Source organism: Pinus tabuliformis, chromosome X (genome assembly GCF_031772625.1).
Source record: "Pinus tabuliformis cultivar Carrire ecotype Pingquan chromosome X, CPIR1, whole genome shotgun sequence".
In the NCBI taxonomy this organism is placed as follows: domain Eukaryota; kingdom Viridiplantae; phylum Streptophyta; class Pinopsida; order Pinales; family Pinaceae; genus Pinus; species Pinus tabuliformis.
This window is the reverse complement of record NC_142308.1, coordinates 528,693,929-528,716,026: the sequence shown is the minus strand read 5'-3', so window position 1 is coordinate 528,716,026 and position 22,098 is coordinate 528,693,929. Positions and strand designations below refer to the sequence as shown.

Genomic DNA, 22,098 nt, shown 5'->3' with positions numbered 1-22,098 from the left:
TGAGCAACCGAAGATCCATTTAAAGTTTCCTTCTTTCGACCTCAGATGTTAGGAGTATGCCTCATTCATACATCCCTCCCACGATTGTGTGCCGAGCTCCTCGATGGCCTCAAAAGACTCTGACAATGAGCCAATGCCTAGTTTGCTCGCCTCACCCTTAACCATTAGACTCATGAGACCTTGATGTCATTGGCAGCTTGGCCTCATCGCTCTCTCTCTCTATTGACAAGTTCTTTAGTTGGTTTGTCCACCTTTCTAATCTTGGATAAACTCACTTAGTATTTTGTATCATTGAACCTTTGCCACGGTTTTATACATATTTTTTTACGTTATACTTATGCAAGTTTCTTTCTTCTTATTATTTTCGGCATTTTCTAGGAGTTGCATTGGCACTCCCACATCGTAGTCATAGTGGTTGTACTCTTCAATCCCATTGACCTACTTTTGTGGTTATTTGTTGGACATTAATTATCTTATCTTATCTATCTCACAGAGATATGGCCTTCCAAAATATAATGTAACAAACATCTAATAGGACCATGCCACACTTCATCTCATCCATGTTTGTGAGTGTGATTGAGAATTTGAATTTGCGTTGTTTGGTGATGGCTAGCTCTTCATCTTTGGCTAGGCATGCTAGTGAGTACAATTTTTGATTAGACATTGTTTCTAGGTTAATTTTTTTGACTTGTATTTTTGAGATCAAGCTCTTCTAGTTGCTCGAGCTAATAATTCATGGTACTATTCCTCCTCATTTCAACAAGGGTACAAATGCGCTTTTCGTTTTTTTCAGCACCATTGTAAGCCCAAAGAATCCAAGTCAAAAGCCTTGTAACTCATGTGGAGGCCCTGTATTATGGTATCCTAGGCCTATTATGGTTGGCCATGGCTAGTGGCTTTGGGCTAAGTCCCTAGTCCTTTTGTCTTGTATAGGATTAGGGGGCTTTGGATGGATCTTGTTGGGACTCAAGGTTTAGAGGAGCCATACGTTTTGTAGGGGTTATCACACATTTTAAGGCCAATCCAGCCCATGTCACGTGCACACCTATGTCATTCCCACATGGTTTTGTCATTGAGTTTGTATGCATTCTTTGGCCATGGTATATTCATCAGAGAGTTCTTAGCATGGCAGTCTCATTGTTTTGCAACATGTTCACGCTTCTCGAGGCAGTGCAAATTTCCTAATGCATGTGGTCTTAGAAGGTAAAAGGTCAACGTACTCTCAAAATGCTTAGCAAAAAATGTAGATGACATGCCACATTGAAATTTTTCCAAAATAAGAAGGTATCATCAAGAAAATAACAGTGAAATGTGGTCCAATAGTTTTTGGGGTTTCTAGGTGGCATAAAGGGGGCAAATTTTGGTAGATTAAGACATGCAATATGTCAAAAGTGGTCTATAGAATTAGTTAGACAAAACCCAAGTGGTAGATTATTCAATTTCATTAGGAAATTGGAGATCCTCATTTATAACATGATGATGCCCTCATGACATGCCATGTGGGGTCAAGAGACTTGGCATGAAGGGACACACAATACATCAAAAGTTATGTAAAAAATTAGTCAGACAAAACCCAGGTGGCAAGATCCTCAAATTCATAAGGGTGTTGAAGATCTAGTCAAGTGGGCCAAGTCGACCCTCTAACTAGTCATTAAAGTTAACAAAGAAGGAATGTTGGGGGTGAAAATTAACTGTTTGAAGGACAAGGTGGACATTGCATCTCAAGTGGACAAAAAGGTAGCCATTGTAAAGTCAAGTCTTCATCCATTCAACCGAATTGCAGTCTCCAAGGACCAAGTCAAGTTCTTCATGGACTGAAATTGCTCCAAGCAAGCTAGCCATTGGGTCATCCAAGTGGAACGTTGAGCATTTTTTGACTACTGTTTCCTACTTTTTGCCTTTCCAAGGTCAATGCAAGTGGAATGCTGGACTTCCAAGGGTCCTTTGAGCCAAGTGGAACTCCCTTAGTGGGAAAACCATTGTATTAAGAATTATATTTTGTTATAATTTACTTAATATCCAACATGTGGATGACAAGTAAAATTAAGAGGTTGAACTAACCATTATCTAGCGGTTAGGAAGAAGCATAGTTTTAAAAATCGGCCGGTTTGAACCGGAAACTGGTCAAACCATCCGGTTCATTAGCTAAACTAGTCACACTAGGAAAAAAACCCTACTAAAGGGGTAACTTCGCCGATTTTTCACAAAAACTGGGCCTAACTGGCCGGTTTATGACGGAACCGACTAGTATATGGGTAAACTAGTCGGTTCATTGCCATGCTGGCCGCGGACCCACTGGGGCGATTTTTTTGCGGCTTCTAAGGTGGTTTGGAGGGAAACTAAGGGTTGTTTCCCTCCAAAAAGATCCCCTCCAAGCCAATAAAAGAAGTTCTACCCTCTCATTTGTCTCACACATCTCATTTGGAGTTTTTGTGAGTTTCATTGGGAGCTTGGAGAGTGTTGAGTTTTTGCTGGAGTAGTCATCTTGGAGGCTTGGAGTTGGACTTGGAGCTATTTTGGAGATAGTTTGGAGCTATTAGTAGACTTGGCATCTTCAAGAGGAGGCTAAGGAAGCTAGTTTGCATTTCCAAGTAAGGATTTTCACTTGAAAAAATCCATATTTCACTGCTGTCCATGTATTTAATTTTTTTATGTGTTCTATGCTACATTGTTATCAAATCTCTAGTTCTTTGCTATCAAATTTTGTAGGCTAAATATGCCCTTTTTTTCCCAAATTTATCTTAGGTTTTCCATTTTTCTTGGCTGCATTTCTTATTTTAATGGCAGAGTTCTTTGCAAATTTCACATATTTCTAGCCACCATTCCTCCAAAAGCCAAAGACAGTGCATGGGCTCATTGTGATGTGATTGATGGAAAAATGATATGCAAATTTTACAATAAATCTATTGGAGGTATTCTTAGGTTGAAACAACACTTGGCTGGGATAAGAGGCCAAGTAAAGCCATGTGATGCACCAAAGGAAGTGATAGGTCCTGTTAGGGCAGAATACCTTGCCAAGTTTGAGAAGTTTGAGGAGAATAAGGCTAGGGAGAAGGCTACACAAGAAGAAATTGCAAGAAAGAAGGAAATTTTACAATCCATGAAAGAGAGTGGGTATGATGATTTTGAGATTCAAGATTCCTCTTCTATCCTTTCCACCAATGACCCCTTTCACTATGTTCCTCCCGCTCTTGGGTCTTATCGTCAAGGCCAACAATCTAAAGGAACAATGAGTTGTTATTTCTCATCCTCTGCCACCAGTGCCTCTGCTAATCTCACTTCCTCCTAGCAAAGTCGTCAACCCACTTTGGATGAACATTGGAAAAAACAATAGAAAGGATTTTCTTTTCAATACATTGCTAGATGGTGGTATGATGCATATATACCATTTAATGCTGCTCGCTCACCTTATTACCAAGCTATGTGGGTTTTTGTTATAGTTACAAGAAAGGGCTTCAAAGGCCTTACTATGCATGACTTGAGGGGAGCTCTTTTGCAAAAAGAGATTTCTTCCATTGATGAGTATTTGGCTGAGTATAAAGAGTCATGGCTCAAAATAGGTTGTTCAATCATATCAAGTGGATGGACCGATGGAAAGAACCACATTATCATTAATTTTCTTGTTTCTTGCCCTCAAGGAACCATGTTTTTGAGATCAGTTAATGCATCTGATAAGGTGAAGGATGCAACCCTTCTATTTGAGCTTTTGGATGACATTATTAAGGAAGTGGGGGGGCAAAATGTTGTGTAGAGCATCACAAATACTGCCTCCAACTCTGTTCTTGCTGGAAAGATGTTTGAGTCCAAATATAAGACCATATTTTGGACTCCATGTGCTGCACATTGCATAGACCTCATGCTTGAGGACATAGGCAGAGTGGAGTGGGTAAAAAACACTGTAGAGCATGCCAAGTGCATTACAAAATACATCTACAACCATTCATGGGTATTGAGCCTATTGAGGAAAAACACTGGGGACAAAGAGCTTGTTAGGTTTGTAATTACGAGATTTACAACTCACTTCCTCACATTGCAATGTCTCAATTCTCAACAAAAAAGCTTGTAGAAAATGTTTTCTTCTGATGATTGGACTTCATCTTGGTGGGCTCATAGAAAAGATGGAAAAGACACCAAAAAGAAAGTTTTTGATAATTATTTTTGGAAACGGTCTGTAGAACTTGTGAAAATTATCGAGCCCCTTGTTAAGGTGCTACAGATGGGGGATGGGGAAAAATTGGCCATGGGCTACATTTATGAGGCTATGGATCAGGCAAAGGAGCAGATACGAGCAACTTACAAGGATAAGTTAGCTAAATATGGGCGTATATGGGAGATCATTGATAACAGATGGAACAATCAACTCCATCGTCGTATACATGCAGTTGGGTATTTTTTGAACCCAACGTATCATTATAAAACTCGGTTAGGAGATTTGTAGGTTGGGGAGGTCAGAGATGGATTTTATGATTGCTTGGAGTGCATTGTCCCTAACCAAGTACCTTTGGCAAAAACTTGGCAAAGATGGCAAGAGATGTGGATCAACCAGGTAAGCAATTCCAATTTGTTTTTCTTTTAAAGTTCAATTGTTTACAAATTTACAATTCAAATTGTCTGTAAATACTTGTAAATAAGTAATGAAATGAACTAAGTTACTAATTAATGTCTTTTTCTTTGCAGCACATTGGTGGGAGTCATTTGGCGGCCAATGTCCTCAATTGCAAAAGTTTGCAGTTAGAGTCCTCAGCCAAACTTGTAGTGCTTTAGGTTGTGAGCGTAATTGGTCTGTTTTTGAGTGCATACACATGAAGAAGAGAAACCGTTTGGAACAAAAACAGTTAAATGATCTTGTCTTCGTGCAATACAACCTTCGACTAAGGCGCAACCAAATGATGAACATAAGACTTGATCTAGATCCCATTGTGTTGGACGATATTGATCTAACATCCAAATGGGTGGAGACTGAAGATCCTGAATTTGATGCTGATTTTGATATTGACATAGTGTTAGGGGGGGATGAAGTAGATTTGGTAGCGGCAGCGCCATCGGAACCAGAATTAGTAGCCACATCAAGCAAAGGCAAACAACTAATGGAAGACACTAGTCGTGCAACTCGACCAACTCGTGCTTCCATTAGGTCCACTTCTATTGTTATTGGTGGTAGTGCTACTACTAAGGTTGCAGATGAGGCTGAGGCATCCTCAAACTCTGATCCAGATGATGTTTATGTAGCTCCTGTTGATGATCTTGTGTCTAGTAGTGGTGATGAATTTGATCATGATGAGGAATGATCATGTTGATCACTGATATGTACCAGTAGACTTGTAGTCTTGTAGTAGGCCAATGGCCCCATAGCTTGTAGCATTGTTTTTGGACTTTATAGGCCATTTAGAGCCTCATTGCTTATGTATTTTGTCGATGATATGTATTGCACTCTGTAGCTCCTGTTGATGATCCTGTGTCGAGTAGTGGTGATGAATTTGACCATGATGATGAATGATCATGTCGATCATTGATATGTACCAGTAGACTTGTAGTCTTGTAGTAGGCCAATGGCCCCATAGCTTGTAGCATTGTTTTTGGACTTTATAGGCCATTTAGAGCCTCATTGCTTATGTATTTTGTCGATGATATGTATTGCACTCGGTGCCATTTTGATATATTCACCTTTATATGGTATATAGATGAACAAACTTTGCATATTTTGTCTCTATTGGTTTGGAATCATGGTTTTAAATCTTAAAAATAGTTTTTTTTCATTAAAAATTAATTATTTCATTTGCTTTTTAAAAAACCGGTTCATTGAGATCTGACCAGTCCCGGTTTGAAACCCAGTTTATTAGGTGGACCGGTCTAGTCATCGGTTCCGGTTTTTAAAACTATGTGAAGAAGATTATAAAAGTCCAGTCTCTCGTCTCATTCAAGTTGTTGTTGAATTGTGATATCACTCAATGCCATAATAGAACTCTTATTTTGCAAACACCTTGTGTATATTGTGTGGGTTGGCTTTCTATTTTATCGTTTGTTGGTTTATGTTGTAAAGGGTTTTAATAAAGATAATATACAAGTAGTAAGGATTACACAAGGATTGGAGGGACGATCCATTGAGGGGATACATAGCCACGTGGAGAGAATAGACAAGGCACTAGTCTTCTCTAAATCTCTTGTTGTAGGTTGGAGTGAGTAGGAACAGAGGTTGGACCAACCCTTATAAGGGGTTGCTTCAAACGGGTGAATATCTCTCTTGCTACATAGTTGACCCAAGGATTGGAGGTGTCTCGCTAGAGATTACTCCTAGTTGGATTGGGAAGAAGATCTTGGACATAGTTGGGGGCAATGCAATCTTCTTGATTTTAAACCCACCTCAGTGTCTGAAGTGCATGACCAACTTTAAGGGTAAATGTGATTCACTTGGCATTTAAAAGGTAACATTGTGGCCAAGATAAGCCATTCTCAACAAACACTCTTCTATTTAAAAAAAAATCCTTTTTTTTTTAATTAAATATTCAACAGTTTATATTTTCTAAGTTTTGTCAGAAGTTTAGTAACTTTAGTTAGTAACCCTTTGGGTTTTTGAGCCTAAAGTTAGATCTAGTCCAAGGGGTCAATATTCCTTTGTTTTAAGCTTCAAATGTAAATTCTTCATGGGTATATTGAGCTTTTCTTCGCAGATATGCACTAAGCTACAACCATAAATATTCAGATTCTGTAGAAAATTCAAGATACGAGGGCCTGTACATGTAAGTTTCATCATATAACCCTTGCAATTAGTTTCCATATTCGTACTATAGTTAATATCATTAATTTGGGGCTAAAATAAACATATTTCATCAAGTAAAAGTCTTATTTGTTGGTTGTAATTTGTTTCTGGGTTTTTACCCAGTGTGTTTTGATCCCATAATCTTTGTAATAGAATTTCCAGCTTTTGTTGTGATTGGAGGCTTAGGAAGGGATTAAAGTGATCCTAGATTGCTGTCCTAGCTTCCCCACCCCTGGATCATTAATATAGAGTGCTTAGGCACTATTTGGTGGCCCCTAAAAGGGGTTTTAACTTTTAACTGCTGTTCCCTGCATTTTTCTACAGCTTTTCAGATTTGTAGTCACAGGACAACAAGTAAATTACCACAATGACCCCTCTTACCAGATGTTTATATCAAGAAATATTTATAGAATTCATCAATATATTAAAATCTCACTCATTTGGACTATTTACATGTTTATCTTCTATTTTGAGTGAATCATATTTGCCGTTCTGCATTTAGTTTCTGCATAACTTACATTTTCAAATCAGTAGAACATTAAAAAATTAACTCCTCTCTTCACCCAAAATCCCATACAAGGCACTGATTAACCTTTTGTTGGGTGAAGTCATCTTATATGTGGAATCCTCCCATAGCCATTTAAGAGGAAGTTGGGCTTAAAGAGTGGGGACTCATGCCGAGGTGATAGTGGGCACTTGTCCAGTGTGTGCCATCTTAGCAGGTTGCAAGGACCTTGGCAACCTTGTTAGTTTGGGTGGTAACAGGTATCATAATCTTCTTTGCCTATATAGACATCTTGAATGGTGGTTTAAATGTAGAGTAAGATTCAAAGTCTTAGCATCTGAATAAATATTGAAACACTTAGAGGTCATGGAACGGGCAGAAAAAAACAGTGAGAATTAAGGTGAATTTTGAAATTTTAAAAAATTGAACCACTTGTGATTATTTTAAGTTTAAATGTATTTTTTGAAAGCGTAATGCACACTAGGTAAAATATATAAAACCTTGAGTTTTTGTATTAAATAGTGTTTTTATTTAGAAATGTTTTATTACTTTGTTAGTTTATATATTTATTTTTTTCTCTAGCTACAAAGCCTAGGGAAAACCCTCGAGTACTTATGGTACCCCCAGGGTAAAGCCTAGAATCTTCTTGGCACAAGGCTGGTCAATAACAAGGCTCGAAGCCATTACAGCAATATACTCGATATAAGCTCATCATGCCACTTGTGGGAATTGAACCTAGGTGGGGATCATAACAATCATTCCTTCCAACCACCAGAGATAAACCCAATTAACAACTTTGTTAGTTTATTTGTATGTTGGCTTTTCTGTTTTCTCATTCAACATTTGCATTCTTAGTTTATTGATAAATTGACTTCTATTTACCAAGCCCATTAATATTAAAATGATAGTAGGCCAATTGTCTTTCGTTTGTCCAATCATCTACACTGTATTATTGATCGTGTTCTGTATTTATTGAACAGTTTACAAATTTACAACCTTAGTTGAATTCATATATTAGTTGATTGAATTGCATTCCATTCCACAGTGTTGCAGGACTAACCGAAAAATGTGAGCCAACCCTGATACAAGTAATTTGATGGAAAAAATCTCCTGACTTTGAGAAACTTGCGAGACAAAAACCCAAGAATCTGATGAGCTATTGGTGATTTTTCTGAAAAACTTGCCTGACAGGTGCAATTCTGCAATAAAACATGATTTTTGGGTTAATATTTTTCTCATCAACTTCTTGATTGTGATTCCATCTGTGACAACTTCGTTTCATTGTTCTGTTAGAGGGGAACATGATGTTTAATCTATGATAACACACCTTTTGATTTGAAAAAAGAAAAGGAAAGATTAATGCATTTTTTAATGTTTGCCCATTGTTGGCTGCTTTGGCCATTTTTTTTCTCAGTCTATGATTTGGGATCTCAGCCAAGTTATCCCAGTCTGAGTCCCACACCACAACATTTATGCTAGTTGATTAAACTTGTACTGGGTTGCATTCTCTTTTGTTATCGATGATCTTTGTTAGGTGTTGTGTGAAATCATATGCTAATGGGTTGAATTTTGTACTGTGTCAGTTGAAGTCCATCTATGCGTCTTTGCTATGGTGTTGGCTGCATTTGCCCTGTAAATCTACTTATTGACTCTGCATGGTATAGTGTCTGATGTAGAACCAGCTTGAAAGACCACTACAGCCTACAAAATTCTATTCACTAACACCTAAAACGAAGCACAGACAAACCATAACCAGATTTAAGCTATAGGTAGTTCAAACTTCATGGGGAGGACGATCCGCATCAAAGAAGTCGATTTTGAGGACTCTCTGGCCCGAGGAAATTCGATTAGCATGTCCCTGACAAACACACAGCGTTTTACACAAAAACGCAGCAATTTTGGCAAAAGGCAGCGCCAAGAGGGGAAGCACAGCGTTAACTGACAAAACGTAGTGCCAGAAAGGAAAAAAACGCAGCATCGAGCTCATAAATACAATTTAACCAAATTTCTTCTGGATTTTCTTTTACTGGGTTGCCTCTGTTGTCGAATTGCTGATCCGATGGTAACCTTCACGATTTGATTGCCAATCCTGTAGATCATGCCTCATTAATTTTGTGGCTGTGCAAAGGATTAGCTGCTACGTCTTGTGATTGAGCCAGATTTTTATCCTGTGTGAATGATTTAGGGAAGGGAAGGGATATGCAATTGAAGGTTCACGGTGACACAATGTCGGACTGTTATCAACAGCCCAACAACTACTCTATGATCAAACTCAACAGAAAGCCTCTGATACCCCAAAAAAACAGAGTTTTATTTATGAAAGTGGGTCTTATCCCATCTGGCCCTTGATGGCTTGATTTTTTCTCTCCCTATTCTGTCTCTCTGTCTCTCCTCACTTGAGATTACAATCAGAAAACCATATCACTAACTAACAGCCTCCTTCCACAAATGAAGGAGTTTACTATTTTTAAAAACGAAATCCTATCCTAACTTAATGATCTAATCTACTTGGCTTGATCTCCTCGCAGGGAGGATCAACTTGCCATTTATTCCTATTTAGTTTAGAAATCAAAACAAACTAACTTCTCACAATTAAAGCTTAATAAAATATTAATAATCAATTTTTTTTCACCCCTTGTTAGCCACAACATGTGAACACACAATCACATTGCTGGCTAAATCTGGATTCTCCTGCATCAGACTCCCAAGGAAGAAAAAGACTGTTCCATCATGTCTTCTGGATCCACTTGATATCTGTGTAACTCTGTTGCTGTCATCCAACTGGCATCTTCATCTGGCTGCCCCTTCCATTTGACTAAATACTGATAATATGTTTGGCCCCTTGTCTTCTTTGCTACTCTTTTATCCAGAATGGCTTCCACTTCCTTCTTTGCTGTCTTTGGCATCTGCTCCTCCCAGTTTGGAGTCTCAACCTTCTCTTCTGTTAGTTCATCTTGTGTTTCTGTCTCTGCTTCCTTGTATGGGTACAAATCTGCAATGTTAAAAATAGGAGATATTCCAATTCCCTCTGGTAGCTCAATCTCATAAGCATTAGAGGAAAATTTCCTCAGAATTCTACATGGCCCTATCTTCTTCATTTTCAGCTTGTTATATGTCTTGATAGGAAATCTTTCTTTCCTCAAGTAGACCATAACCAAATCACTTACTCGAAAGTCCTTTTCTCTCCTCTTCTCATCAGCCCTTTGCTTATATTTCCTGCTGCTTTCCTGTAATCTCTGTTTGACATCCACTGCAATTTCTGCATTTGTTCTGCAAATGATTCAGCCTTTGCACTCTTTGTCTCTTGCTGACCCAAATCTCTAAGCTCATAGACTCCTCTTGGATGCATTCCAAAAACAATCTGAAATGGACTCATACCAGTACTCCGGTTAGGAGTATCATTATAAGCAAATTCAGCTTGACCAAGTGCCAAATCCCACTGTTTAGGATTCTTATAAACCAAGCTCCTCAAAATGTTTCCCAAGCTCCTGTTCACCACTTCAGTTTGACCATCCGTTTGAGGATGATAGGCTGAACTAAAGTTGAGGTTTGTACCTAGCTTCTTCCATAAGGTTCTCCAGAAATGTCCCACGAACTTAGTGTCTCTGTCTGAAACAATGCTTACAGGAAAACCATGTAATCTTACAATTTCTGAGAAAAACAAATTTGCAATATGAGTTGCATCACTAGTTTTCTTACAAGCAATGAAATGAGCCATTTTGGAAAATCTATCTACAACAACATAAATAGAATCATGCCCTCTTTGAGTTTTTGGCAAACCCAAAACAAAATCCATGCTGACCGCATCCCAAGGTCTATTGGGTATGGGTAATGGCTGATATAATCCAGTATTTTGGCTCCTTCCCTTGGTATGTTGACAAATCTTGCATTTCTCAATAAACTTCTTGATATCAGTTTGCATTTTAGGCCAATAATAAAAAACACACACTTGAGCAAATGTTTTGTCCTGCCCAAAGTGTGCAGACTCCAGACAGTCCTCCACTGTGTTTTTTTTTAATCAGATTTTCCCTCATGGAACATTTCAGGATACACAGTTTGTTGTTCTTGAACAACAATCCTCCTTGAATCAGGTAGTCTAACCACTGGCTTCTATTATGAATCACCGGATTTTGAACAGCTGCATATATTTCCTTAAAATCTGTCTTCTTTATACATATCCATCACCTCTTCAAACCCCAAAATGCCAATCTTCAATTCCTACATAATAAGACTTACTCTACTCAAAGCATTAGCTACTTTATTTGACTTACCGCTTGTATGCTTGATTACAAAAGTAAAACTCTGCAAGAACTCTACCCACTTAGCATGCTTTTGGCTCAACTTTCGCTGATTGTTTATAAACTGCAGTGCATGATTATTTGAATATAATACAAACTCCTTGGGTAACAAAAAATGCCTCCATTTCTTCAAAGCCTGCACAATAGCGTAGAATTCCTTGTCATAGGACGAGTACTTCCGCTTGGCCTCATTCAACTTTTCACTAAAATAAGCTATCGGTCTCTGCTCTTGACTCAAAACAGCTCCAATTGCTACTCCACTAGCATCAGTCTCAACTTGGAAAGTTTTATCAAAGTTTGGCAAGGCTAGAACAGGGTTCTCCGTGATCTTCTTTTTCAACAGCTTGAAGTTTCAATCTGCTACCTCTGTCCACTTAAATGGCAGGTTATTTTCCTTTATTGTTTCAACTGTCGGTGCACAGATCTGACTGAAACTTTTTATAAACTTCCTGTAAAAACTTGCAAGACCATGAAAACTCCTTACCTCGAATATGCTTCTTGGAGTTGGCCAATCCACAATTGCTTGGATCTTTTCTGGGTCCATCTTGAAACCTTCCTCTGAGACTACAAATCCCAGGTAAACAAGCTCCTTCTGCATAAAACTGCACTTTTTCAAATTTATCAGCAGTTTCTCCTTCTGCAAAGTATTTAAAACCACATTAAGATGCTCCAAATGCTCTTCCTTACTCTGACTGAAAATTAGAATGTCATCAAGATAAACTATCACGAATTTTCCAGCATACTCCTTTAACACCTCGTTCATCAGTCTCATAAATGTACTCGGTGCATTAGTGAGCCCAAAAGGCATCGCTGACCACTCATACAACCCATTGTTGGTCTTAAATGCAGTCTTCCATTCATCTCCCTCTCTAAACCTTATTTGATGATATCCACTCTTCAGATCTATTTTGGAAAAATACTTTGACCCACTCAAACAATCCATCAAATCATCCATACGTGGTAAGGGAAATCTATACCTGATAGTGATCTTGTTTATTGCTCTGGAGTCTGTACACATGCGCCATTCACCAGTTTTCTTCGGACTGAGTACTGCTGGTACTGCGCATGGACTTAAGCTTTCTCTGATCAACCCTTTATCCAACAATTCCTGTACCTGTCTCTCGACCTCTTCATTCTCCCGTGGAGTCATTCTATATGCTGCTTTGTTCGGCAAACTCGCACCAGGTATCAAATCGATATGGTGGCTGATACTTCTGATTGGCGGCAATGCACTTGGCAACTCATCAACAATAATATCAGCATAATTGTCTAACAGATCTTTAATTTCTACAGGTAAATTGTCCAGATTCGTAGAAGTTAGAATTACCTTGGGTTTTCCCACAACAACAAAACACATTTCTTTCTCCTTCTTAACTTCTTGCAGCAACTCCTTTCCACTGATCAACAAAACACTATCTCTAGCTATTCCTTTGTCCGCTTCGTCCTTCAAAGGCAACAATGTGTGCTTATTCCCATCCTTCTCCAAGGTATATGTATTCCTCCTGCCATCATGTATGGCCTTTCTATCAAACTGCCACAGTCTTCCCAACAATATATGGCACACGTCCATGGGCATCACATCACACAATATAACATCTTTATATGTCCCAATCTGTATCTCCACTCTGCACTGTTCTGTCACTAAGAGTTGATGTCCTTTTTGTAGCCACGAAACTTTGTAAGGAGTAGGATGCGCTGTCTTGGTTAATCCCAATTTCTCAACCATCTCTGTGGAAACAAGATTGTCAGTGCTCCCACTGTCAATCACAACCTTGAAGCATTTCCCTTTACACTTGCACATAGTCCTGAATAAACTCTTCCTCTGTGCTGGTTCATTTGCTTCTTTCTCTGCCTTAAGCAACACTCTCTTCAACAATAAAGATTCTCCTACCTCAGGTGGCTCTTCTTTCCTTGTGACCTGTGGGTTTTCTTCCTTTGTCTCTACTATATTCACATTCCTCTGGGTTGTTGTTTTGTTGTGAGGACAATCCCATGATCCATGTCCTAGTTCTCCACATACATAACAATGAATTTCTCTTCCTCGACCTCTACCTCTCGGCACAAATCTTCCTCTACTGAAGTCTCCTCTCTATGGTGGTCTGGTACTTGAACTTCTTGCTTCATTTTGTGAATGCTGAAACCTTGGTTTGGTAGTTCCTCTACCTCTTGCTGGACTTTTACCTCTATTCCTCTGATTTTGCTTCCTCAACATCTTCTCCTTTGCCTTCAAAGCTGCTTGATAGGCATCTTCAATTATCTTCAGACTCAACAAACTGATTTCATCCTATATGTCATATCTCAAGCCATTGATGTATATGGCTACCTTTTGCATATTATCTTTAGCTTGTCCGGCTCTTATGCTCAGTCTGTAAAACTCCTTTGTGTACTCCTTGACAGTGATTCCTTTCTGCCTCAAGTTTTGTAACTGTCTGAAAAGATTCAACTGGTAATCCTTTGGCATAAATTTACTTTCTCAATTTTCCCACCATTCTATCCCACTGCTTAATTTTGGGCTTTCCTTTCCTTTCTCTGGATGTTTGTAACTCATCCCACCAAATGGCTGCATGGCCCTTCAATCTGGTAGCTGCAAATTTCACTTTCTTCTTATCTTCGACCTCCTCATAGTCGAAGTATTTATCTAATGAACTGATCCAATCCATCAGCTCTTCCACATTAAGATTTCCTTCATACAAAGGTACTTCTACCTTCGGTCTCCCACTTACTTTTGCCATTATCTTGAAAACTTTAGCTACTTCGCTTTCTTCCTCTTCTTCTTCCTCAGAAGATTCCTTGGCAGCGCTGACATCCCCTTCATCAGGTGCTCTCCTCTGAGCAGTTTCCATTGTCTCCATCCTTGTACGAAGATGTCGAATCTCATCCACCAAAACTGCATTGGCTACAAGCCTTCCCTGACCTATACCATCTCCTCTCCTAGGTGGCATATTTGCTGCAATTCCTGAGAACAGAACTCAATTTCTGGGCTCTGATACCAAATGATGTAGAACCAGTTTGAAAGACCACTACAACCTACAAAATTCTATTTACTAACACCTAAAACGAAGCACAGACAAACCTTAACCAGATTTAAGCTATAGGTAGTTCATGGGGAGGACGATCCGCATCAAAGAAGTCGATTTTGAGGACTCTCTGGCCTGAGGAAATTCGATTAGCAGGTCCCTGACAAACACACAGCGTTTTACACAAAAACGCAGCAATTTCGGCAAAGGGCAGTGCCAAGAGGGGAAGCACAACGTTAACTGACAAAACGTAGTGCCAGAAAGGAAAAAAATGCAGCATCGAGCTCAGAAATATGATTTAACCAAATTTCTTCTGGATTTTCTTTTACTGGGTTTCCTCCGTTGTCGAATTGCTGATCCGATGGTAACCTTCACGATTTGATTGCCAATCCTGTAGATCATGCCTCATTAATTATGGGGCTGTGCAGAGGATTAGCTGCTATGTCTTGTGATTGAGCCAGATTTTGATCCTGTGTGTATGATTTAGGGAAGGTAAGGGATATACAATCGAAGGTTCACGGTGACACAATGTCTGACTGTTATCAACAGCCCAACAACTACTCTATGATCAAACTCAACAGAAAGCCTCTGATAGCCCCAAAAAAACAGAATTTTATTTATGAAAGTGGGTCTTATCCCATCTGGCCGTCGATGGCTTGATTTTTTCTCTCCCTATTCTGGCTCTCTGTCTCTCCTCACTTGAGATTACAATCAGAAAACCATATCACTAACTAACAGCCTCCTTCCACAAATGAAGGAGTTTACTATTTTTAAAAACGAAATCCTATCCTAACTTAATGATCTAATCTACTTGGCTTGATCTCCTCGCAGGGAGGATCAACTTGCCATTTATTCCTATTTAGTTTAGAAATCAAAACAAACTAACTTCTCACAATTAAAGCCTAATAAAATAGTAATAATCATTTTTTTTCACCCCTTGTTAGCCACAACATGCGAACACACAATCACATTGCTGGCTAAATCTGGATGCTCCTGCATCAGTGTCTCTCTGATAGTGAATGCTCCACATGATCAACACTAAGTCTAAACAAACGTGCTCCCATGTATAATGTTCATTTAGATTCTTAACTCTGGGAACTGTACTGCGCAATGTGTTAACTGTGTTTTGTATATCAAGCAATCCAACGCATTTGCTGACTTAAAGATTGGTTGCATAACTGACTAACAGCAGAAGTATGAGAAATATAATGAGAAAAAAATGACCATAGTTCAATATTTTCATGATAATAGGGTGCTGGTATGTAAAAATAAATGCTGTGTTTGCTGTATGTCAAGTATTTCAAGCTATTGCTAGCATCACGTGAATCGTGAATTTAATTGTCTAGTGGATTGATCTCAGACAGGTTTGACAGAAGCTGAAGAGAGCTCACAGAGTGATAGGCTTGTTCAACTGTTCCAATTCTTCCACATACAGAATAACTTGGGAGCGAAATGGTTGTATTCATTGTTTCTCCATGAGTTTACTCGGATTCATGTTTTCTTTTGGAAGTTGCATTTATTGTGGAGGTTTCTTTGGTTCATTTGAAGTTGTATTTCTGGTTTCATTACTTTGCAAGTTATGTGAATTTCATAGTTGTTGAATTCAACATAGGTGATTCATTTCATATTCAATTGAATCAAACTGTTTTGTCTGTACAAATAGGCACACAGACGAATAATGTTTATGGATTGAGTAAATCACTTAACAAATTTCTAGTTAAATGGTGAAATTCTTGTCTAGTTTTCAGACATAAGATCTGATCAAAGTAATTCTTTGAAGTTGGTTCTAATTTTTGTTAAATGTACTCAGGAAATGTTGTTATTGCATTAAGCGAAATAAAATTGTTTCCTGTGCCTAAAGTTCCATGTAATGCTGATGACAAATGATACTGTTAATTTCAATGTGCTGAAATTATGCATGTTAATAAATTTCTGGATCTATGAACAGGCAATGTTTATTCGTGTGAAGCGAAAGAAGACAACCTACTTTATAGCTTGTGATCCAACTGAAACAGTAATGGAGATCAAGCAAAAGTTGGAGTCACTTACTGACCATCCAGTAGGGGATCAGCGATTGATTCTTCTATCAACAGAGCAGGTTCTAGAGGATGCAAAGACCCTGGCACAACAAAAGGTGATCTTTTTCAGGTTATTGTGGTTGCTTTTAATTATGAAATAGCATACCTATTTGATCCATTCTTGCATGCAAGCTAATAGAGAAAATCCGTGGATTGCACCAAGTTGTGTAGAAAGTATCTGGAATTTGGAGTTTTTTATTTTTAAATTTATTTTTTCAAGGTTGGCATTGGCCTGAGTCTATATTTTGCACGTATACTCCCAGATAACAGGTATCGTTTAAGGTGTTTATGTCTGCTTCTAAGACTATTTATGTTAGCATGAGAACATCCATAATAAGTGACCTTCTTCGAAATAGCTTTTTGATCAGCTTGTTCAATCTTTTTTCCTTTCTAAGCAGGGAATTTTAAGTCTGGAGATATCATGACGATGTTGTTTCATTGGGTTCTCACAAGTTTGCTCAATTGGGTTATGCACATTCTTTGTTTTTTCCTATGGGAGGATACGAAACTTACGAGAGTCTTAGAGATCAACATTGGCAAAGTTGAACAAATTACTCAATACTTGTCTCAATCTGTATTGTCTCAAATACAATTCATTTCGTCAATATTTGGCTTCTGTACAACTTTTGTCTTGTTCCATACTAGAATAAGAAACATAAGAGGGTCTCAGAATTGAACATTGACAAAGTTGAATAATTACTGATCATTTGTCTGCTTAATGGTATGCAGGTTGAGAACGATGCCGCTGTTGCATTAACAGTGAGACAAGGTTGTACTTCATGCACTCGATTGTATTTTCTTGAAGTATTTGTTTAATTTTAATTTTTTTATTATTCTGCCTTTTGTAAATTAAAAAATTTGCATGTTTGTATGTTTAACATATATTTAATGCTAGTTATAGGTGTATTTATTTCAATATATATACTAGGGCACGCTCTTCTTGTTTTGAAGTGTGTCGTAGATCATACTGAGGTGTGAATGAAATTAGTAAATTATGAAGGTTCTTAACAACTGAAATATTATGTTGAACTGTAGTTGGTCTCCTAGTTTTAAGAAATCAGGAGTCTGTTCCCCGACATTTTATGTATTGAGAAATAATGTTGTCAGTATTGCCTTTCGTGACTTAAACATGCTATGCAATTGAGGAAGTTACATCAAAATTCCTGTTTTCCTTTTGTTCCTTGAGATCAAAGTAGTCAGATTCGGACTTGCTGTGCCCTTTGACTTGGAGTTGACTCAGCAAAATTGAAAAATATGTAAAATATTAAAAAATTATATAGACACAGTGCACACATATATATACATTCATGTACATCAACTTAAATACAAAAAAATGGACATCCAACATGAAAGCTTGCTGATTGACATTGCAAAAGGTGTGGATAGGCAAAATGCTGATTTACATTGCATAAGGTGCAGAAAGGAAAAAGGCTGATTTACATTGCAAAAGGTGCAGATAGGTGTAATGATAATCATATTGAGATCTATAAATTATAAGTTTGGAGATACATAAAATTAAACCTCTGAAAGAGTAATTGATATACTGAGACATAATACACTGACATTGAGGCTTTAATTGGCCCTTAGAGGCTAAAACTCATCAAACCCTAATCTAATGAGAAATCCAAGTCAGTTCCAAGTTAGTGCCTAGCAACTCCAAATCAGCTACAACAACATGCTGCCAGGTGTGAGAATTAATGGTATTGGACTTAGCTCAACGAAAATCATAGCTTTGCTATAATGTGATAATAAACACCAAATAAAGAAAGCTCAATACACATGATCACAAGAGCACAAAGATTATAGTGGAGAGATCCAATAAGGAAGAAAACTCCGTAATCGAATAGAAACTCAATTCATAAACGATGTTTTTTGATGATGTACAAATGAGGCTATGGCCTTCAATATAACTAGGTTTAAGGTTTTAGTTAATTGCCCCTAAACCCTCAACTTTGGGACGAGAAAGCATACCCAATTAACCACCAATGTGATCCAAAAGCCCGATAAGTTAGGTCTACATACTCTAACACCAGGGAAGGTTTTTCTTCACTACAAACAATAAATGCAATTTTTGAGAAGCGAAATGAGGTAAGAAAGGAGAGGGAAGCTTTTAGTATTGCAAATTTAAGATTTAGGTAGTTTTAGGTAGGTGAGTTTTGTTGATTTTCTAAGAGAAATCTGATCTTCTAATTTGATAATTAGTTTCCAATGATGTCTTAATTAAGTTCACTTATGTCAAATACATCATTAAGCAATTATACATAGAAATATCACCAGTAATGCAAAAAGAGACAGCCGAGCACACAAAGAGACAAAATTTCCACATAGGAAACCTAAACTTGGGAGAAAACCCAACAACCTTTTCTAGAAGATATTGTTCAATTCAGCAAAAGTGATCTTTCCAGTCAAAATTGGTCAAACATACCACCTATATCATACAGGCCAAACCTGGTCAAACAGACCAAAAATTCTGCCTTCTGTTAATGGACAGATTTTGGTCAACTCCAGTCAACAGGGCCAAAATTCGGTCTCCTGCAGCTGCCTCAGAATCTCCGTCAAACTTGCCTCAGAACAGCTCGGTCAACTGCCTCAATTTGGTCAAACTGACCTGAGAACAGCTTGGTCAATTGCCTCAGTATTTGGTCAAACAGTTCAGGTCAGGACTCAGTGCTGGTCAACAGACCTCGAAAGAGGGCTCGGTCAAGCTTCAGAAGGCTTCCTGCTTCTCCTTCGCACGTGTGAACAAAAATTAGATGCTTGTGTGAGATTCGAGTTGATGTCCAAATGAGGGAGGCCGAGTTTGTATTTAAAATGTTCTAGTGGTGCCCAAGGGGTACGTTTCCTTGTGCTGGGCTGATCTGGACTCTGGGGTCAACTTGAATACCGACTGCAGCCACCAAAAATCAACACTCCCTCTTGGCTAGGGAGGTATTCAACTTTGACTTTCTTAGATGTCTTCTTTGCTGAACATTTTCTCCATCCACAAAAATATTGAATGAGCTTGCTATGTTGATATATCCATCCACTTCATGTTCTAACCTAGAACCATGTGGAAAGCATCGTGCATCAGCATCATGCAAAGGAACTAGTTGTCTACTAGTCAAATCCCCTTTGCAAATGGATCTAGTCACCCACTAGCCAAAAACACCTTTGGCGATATGGTCTTCTGACTGAGGTCAACAAGAGTAGTCCCGGGTCACCAACTCAACAAGTCGTCACTTGGAGCAAGGTCAATACCTTTGACCAAAAAAAATGGTGAAACCCTAGGCCAATTACCATTCCTGCATGCCAATTGAATGGTAAAACACTCATCCGATGCTAAAAGCACTCACTCTGGCCACTAGCCAAGTATCTCTTGGCAATATGGTCAGAACCTTCTGACTAGGGGAGCACTCCTGGCCTTGATGCTCTTTGGGCCATTCTCCCTAGCTACATTACATGGCTTTTGGTCAATACCCTTGATCTGTCAATATCCTAACCGAGGGAGAATGTCTGCCTTTGATGCTACAACATCAACACTCCCTCTAACCGAGGGAAGCATTCTCAACCACTCCAAGCTTGTCCCTAAAGTAAACAAACTTCATCCTGGGATAAAGGTTTTTGAGAATGTTAGCAACATGCTCGTCTGGAGCCATACTGCTCCATTTTGTACCATGTCTTGGTACTTGATCTCAATGTGCTTTGATCTGTCATCACGGTTGTTTCTAGCACTCGATCAAACAATCTTGCAAGAAGCTTCTAAAGCCACACTACTTCTCAACTCGCCAAACTAGCTACAATATACTTAGCTTTTGCAGTGCTAAGTGCGACAATTGTCTGCTAAATGTTCACTAAGGATATCACAACATAACCCAAATTGAAGCAACATCTTGATGTGCTCTTCTTGTCTTCAACGCTTCCTGCTCAATCTGAATCTGTATATCCTTGCAACTGTACTGCATCATATCTCAATCCATATTCAACAGTACCATGCTGGTACCTCAATACATGTTGTATCACATGCCTTGGCTCAACCATAAACTGATTGGCTTCCTTCATTGGATTCATCACCACAACTGCTTTCTGGTCACCCTGACTGGGTGCACCATTTGAAACATATCTTGTTGTGGCAATCTTGGTTGCTCCCTTTGCCACTGTTGCTTCGTAGTCACTGAAGCATATTTGTTGTCTGACATGGTCCACTCACAGAGGCATACTTCTCTTAGAGACCTCTCGTCTCTAAGCATCTGATCTAACAATCTCAATCTCATGATATCGTGGGATCCACCAAATCTGAATCTAAGTTAGAGCCATTAAGTTTCCTCATATTGGTCATCATGGACTTATAGTCCATCATCCCAAACCTCTGAAGGATCTCAATAGTATGGTTCCCTTGACCAAGGAAGTAATGCATCGAAGCTAGATCGAACTTAGAGGTCAGCTTCCTCTGACATTGAAGCAGGGCTTGATTGCTCCCTCTATCATAGAAGCAAATCCTCCTGCCACTGTTGCTCCCTTTGTCACGTGAGTCCTTTTGCTTCCGTCAGAAACAAGTCATATAATAACAAGATCAACCAAGACTCAACAAATATCCATCAATCCGAAAATACCATGCTCGAGGTTGTACAAAGCTTTCTTCAGTTTACAAGCATGAGATTCCCTCTCATGTACCTCAAAGCCTTGAGGTAGCTCTATGTACACTTCTTCCTCAATCACTCCATTGAGGAGAATGGTCTTTACATCCATTTGATGTAATCTCCAATCCATAATAGAAGTAATAGAAATAATAATTCTAATAGAAGTGTACCTGGAAACTAGAACAAATGTCACTTCATGGTCCTCTCCCTCTTTCTGGATAACCCTCTTACCATGAATCTCACTTTGTAGTTCTCTATGTTGCCAGATACCGTATGCTTGATCTTGTAGATCCACTTGGAAGTCACCACTGACTTCCCTTCAGGTCTTAGCACAATTTCCTCCATTATGGCATCCTTCAAACTTGCTCTTTCGGTCACCTGGTATGGTTCTAGATGTCAGTACAATTTCTCTCTCTTGAGCACAAATCACTCTAGCGTGTTTATGCTCTATCCTGGGAGAGTCCTCTTGCCACAACCTTTGCTTCATTCTTTCCAATGCTTCCATCTGTTGCTAGAGCCTTGGCAACCTTTACGATGTACCTGCAAACCTCATTAGGAGGTCACAGAGGAAATGATTATAACCAAGCAAAAGATAAAAAGACAAGAGGCTGCCCCAAAAGTAAAGCAATAATCAAGGAAGAAAGATATAAAGTACTTATCTTTTGATATGAGGATTTTAGGGAATTGTCAAATCCCTCTTGATCCTTGCTTTCATGCAAAAATCATTGAAATCCATTTGCAATATCATCATCCTCATCCTCATCATCAACATGTTACTTTCCTTTTCTTCCTTTCATGAGCTAGGGTTTCTTTGTCTAGCTCTAGGG

The 22,098-nt window shown here is 38.7% G+C and overlaps 1 protein-coding gene across 9 annotated transcripts in view; it reads left to right on the top strand.

Moving 5' to 3' along the window:
- LOC149141047 (uncharacterized) overlaps positions 1–22,098 on the top strand; it is a 103,720-nt gene that overhangs the window by 34,997 nt on the left and 46,625 nt on the right. Inside the window, exons 2-6 of one of the 9 annotated variants that reach the window (XM_089447524.1) lie at positions 7,366–7,522; positions 8,308–8,453; positions 15,938–16,032; positions 16,526–16,711; positions 17,385–17,424. In XM_089447524.1, the coding sequence (XP_089303650.1) occupies positions 16,030–16,032; positions 16,526–16,711; positions 17,385–17,424 (229 nt within the window). In that variant the 5' untranslated portion in view covers positions 7,366–7,522; positions 8,308–8,453; positions 15,938–16,029. The remainder of the gene's footprint in view (positions 1–7,365; positions 7,523–8,307; positions 8,454–15,937; positions 16,033–16,525; positions 16,712–17,384; positions 17,425–22,098) is intronic. The other 8 variants (XM_089447525.1, XM_089447523.1, XM_089447528.1 and 5 more) reach the window with 8 other exon arrangements.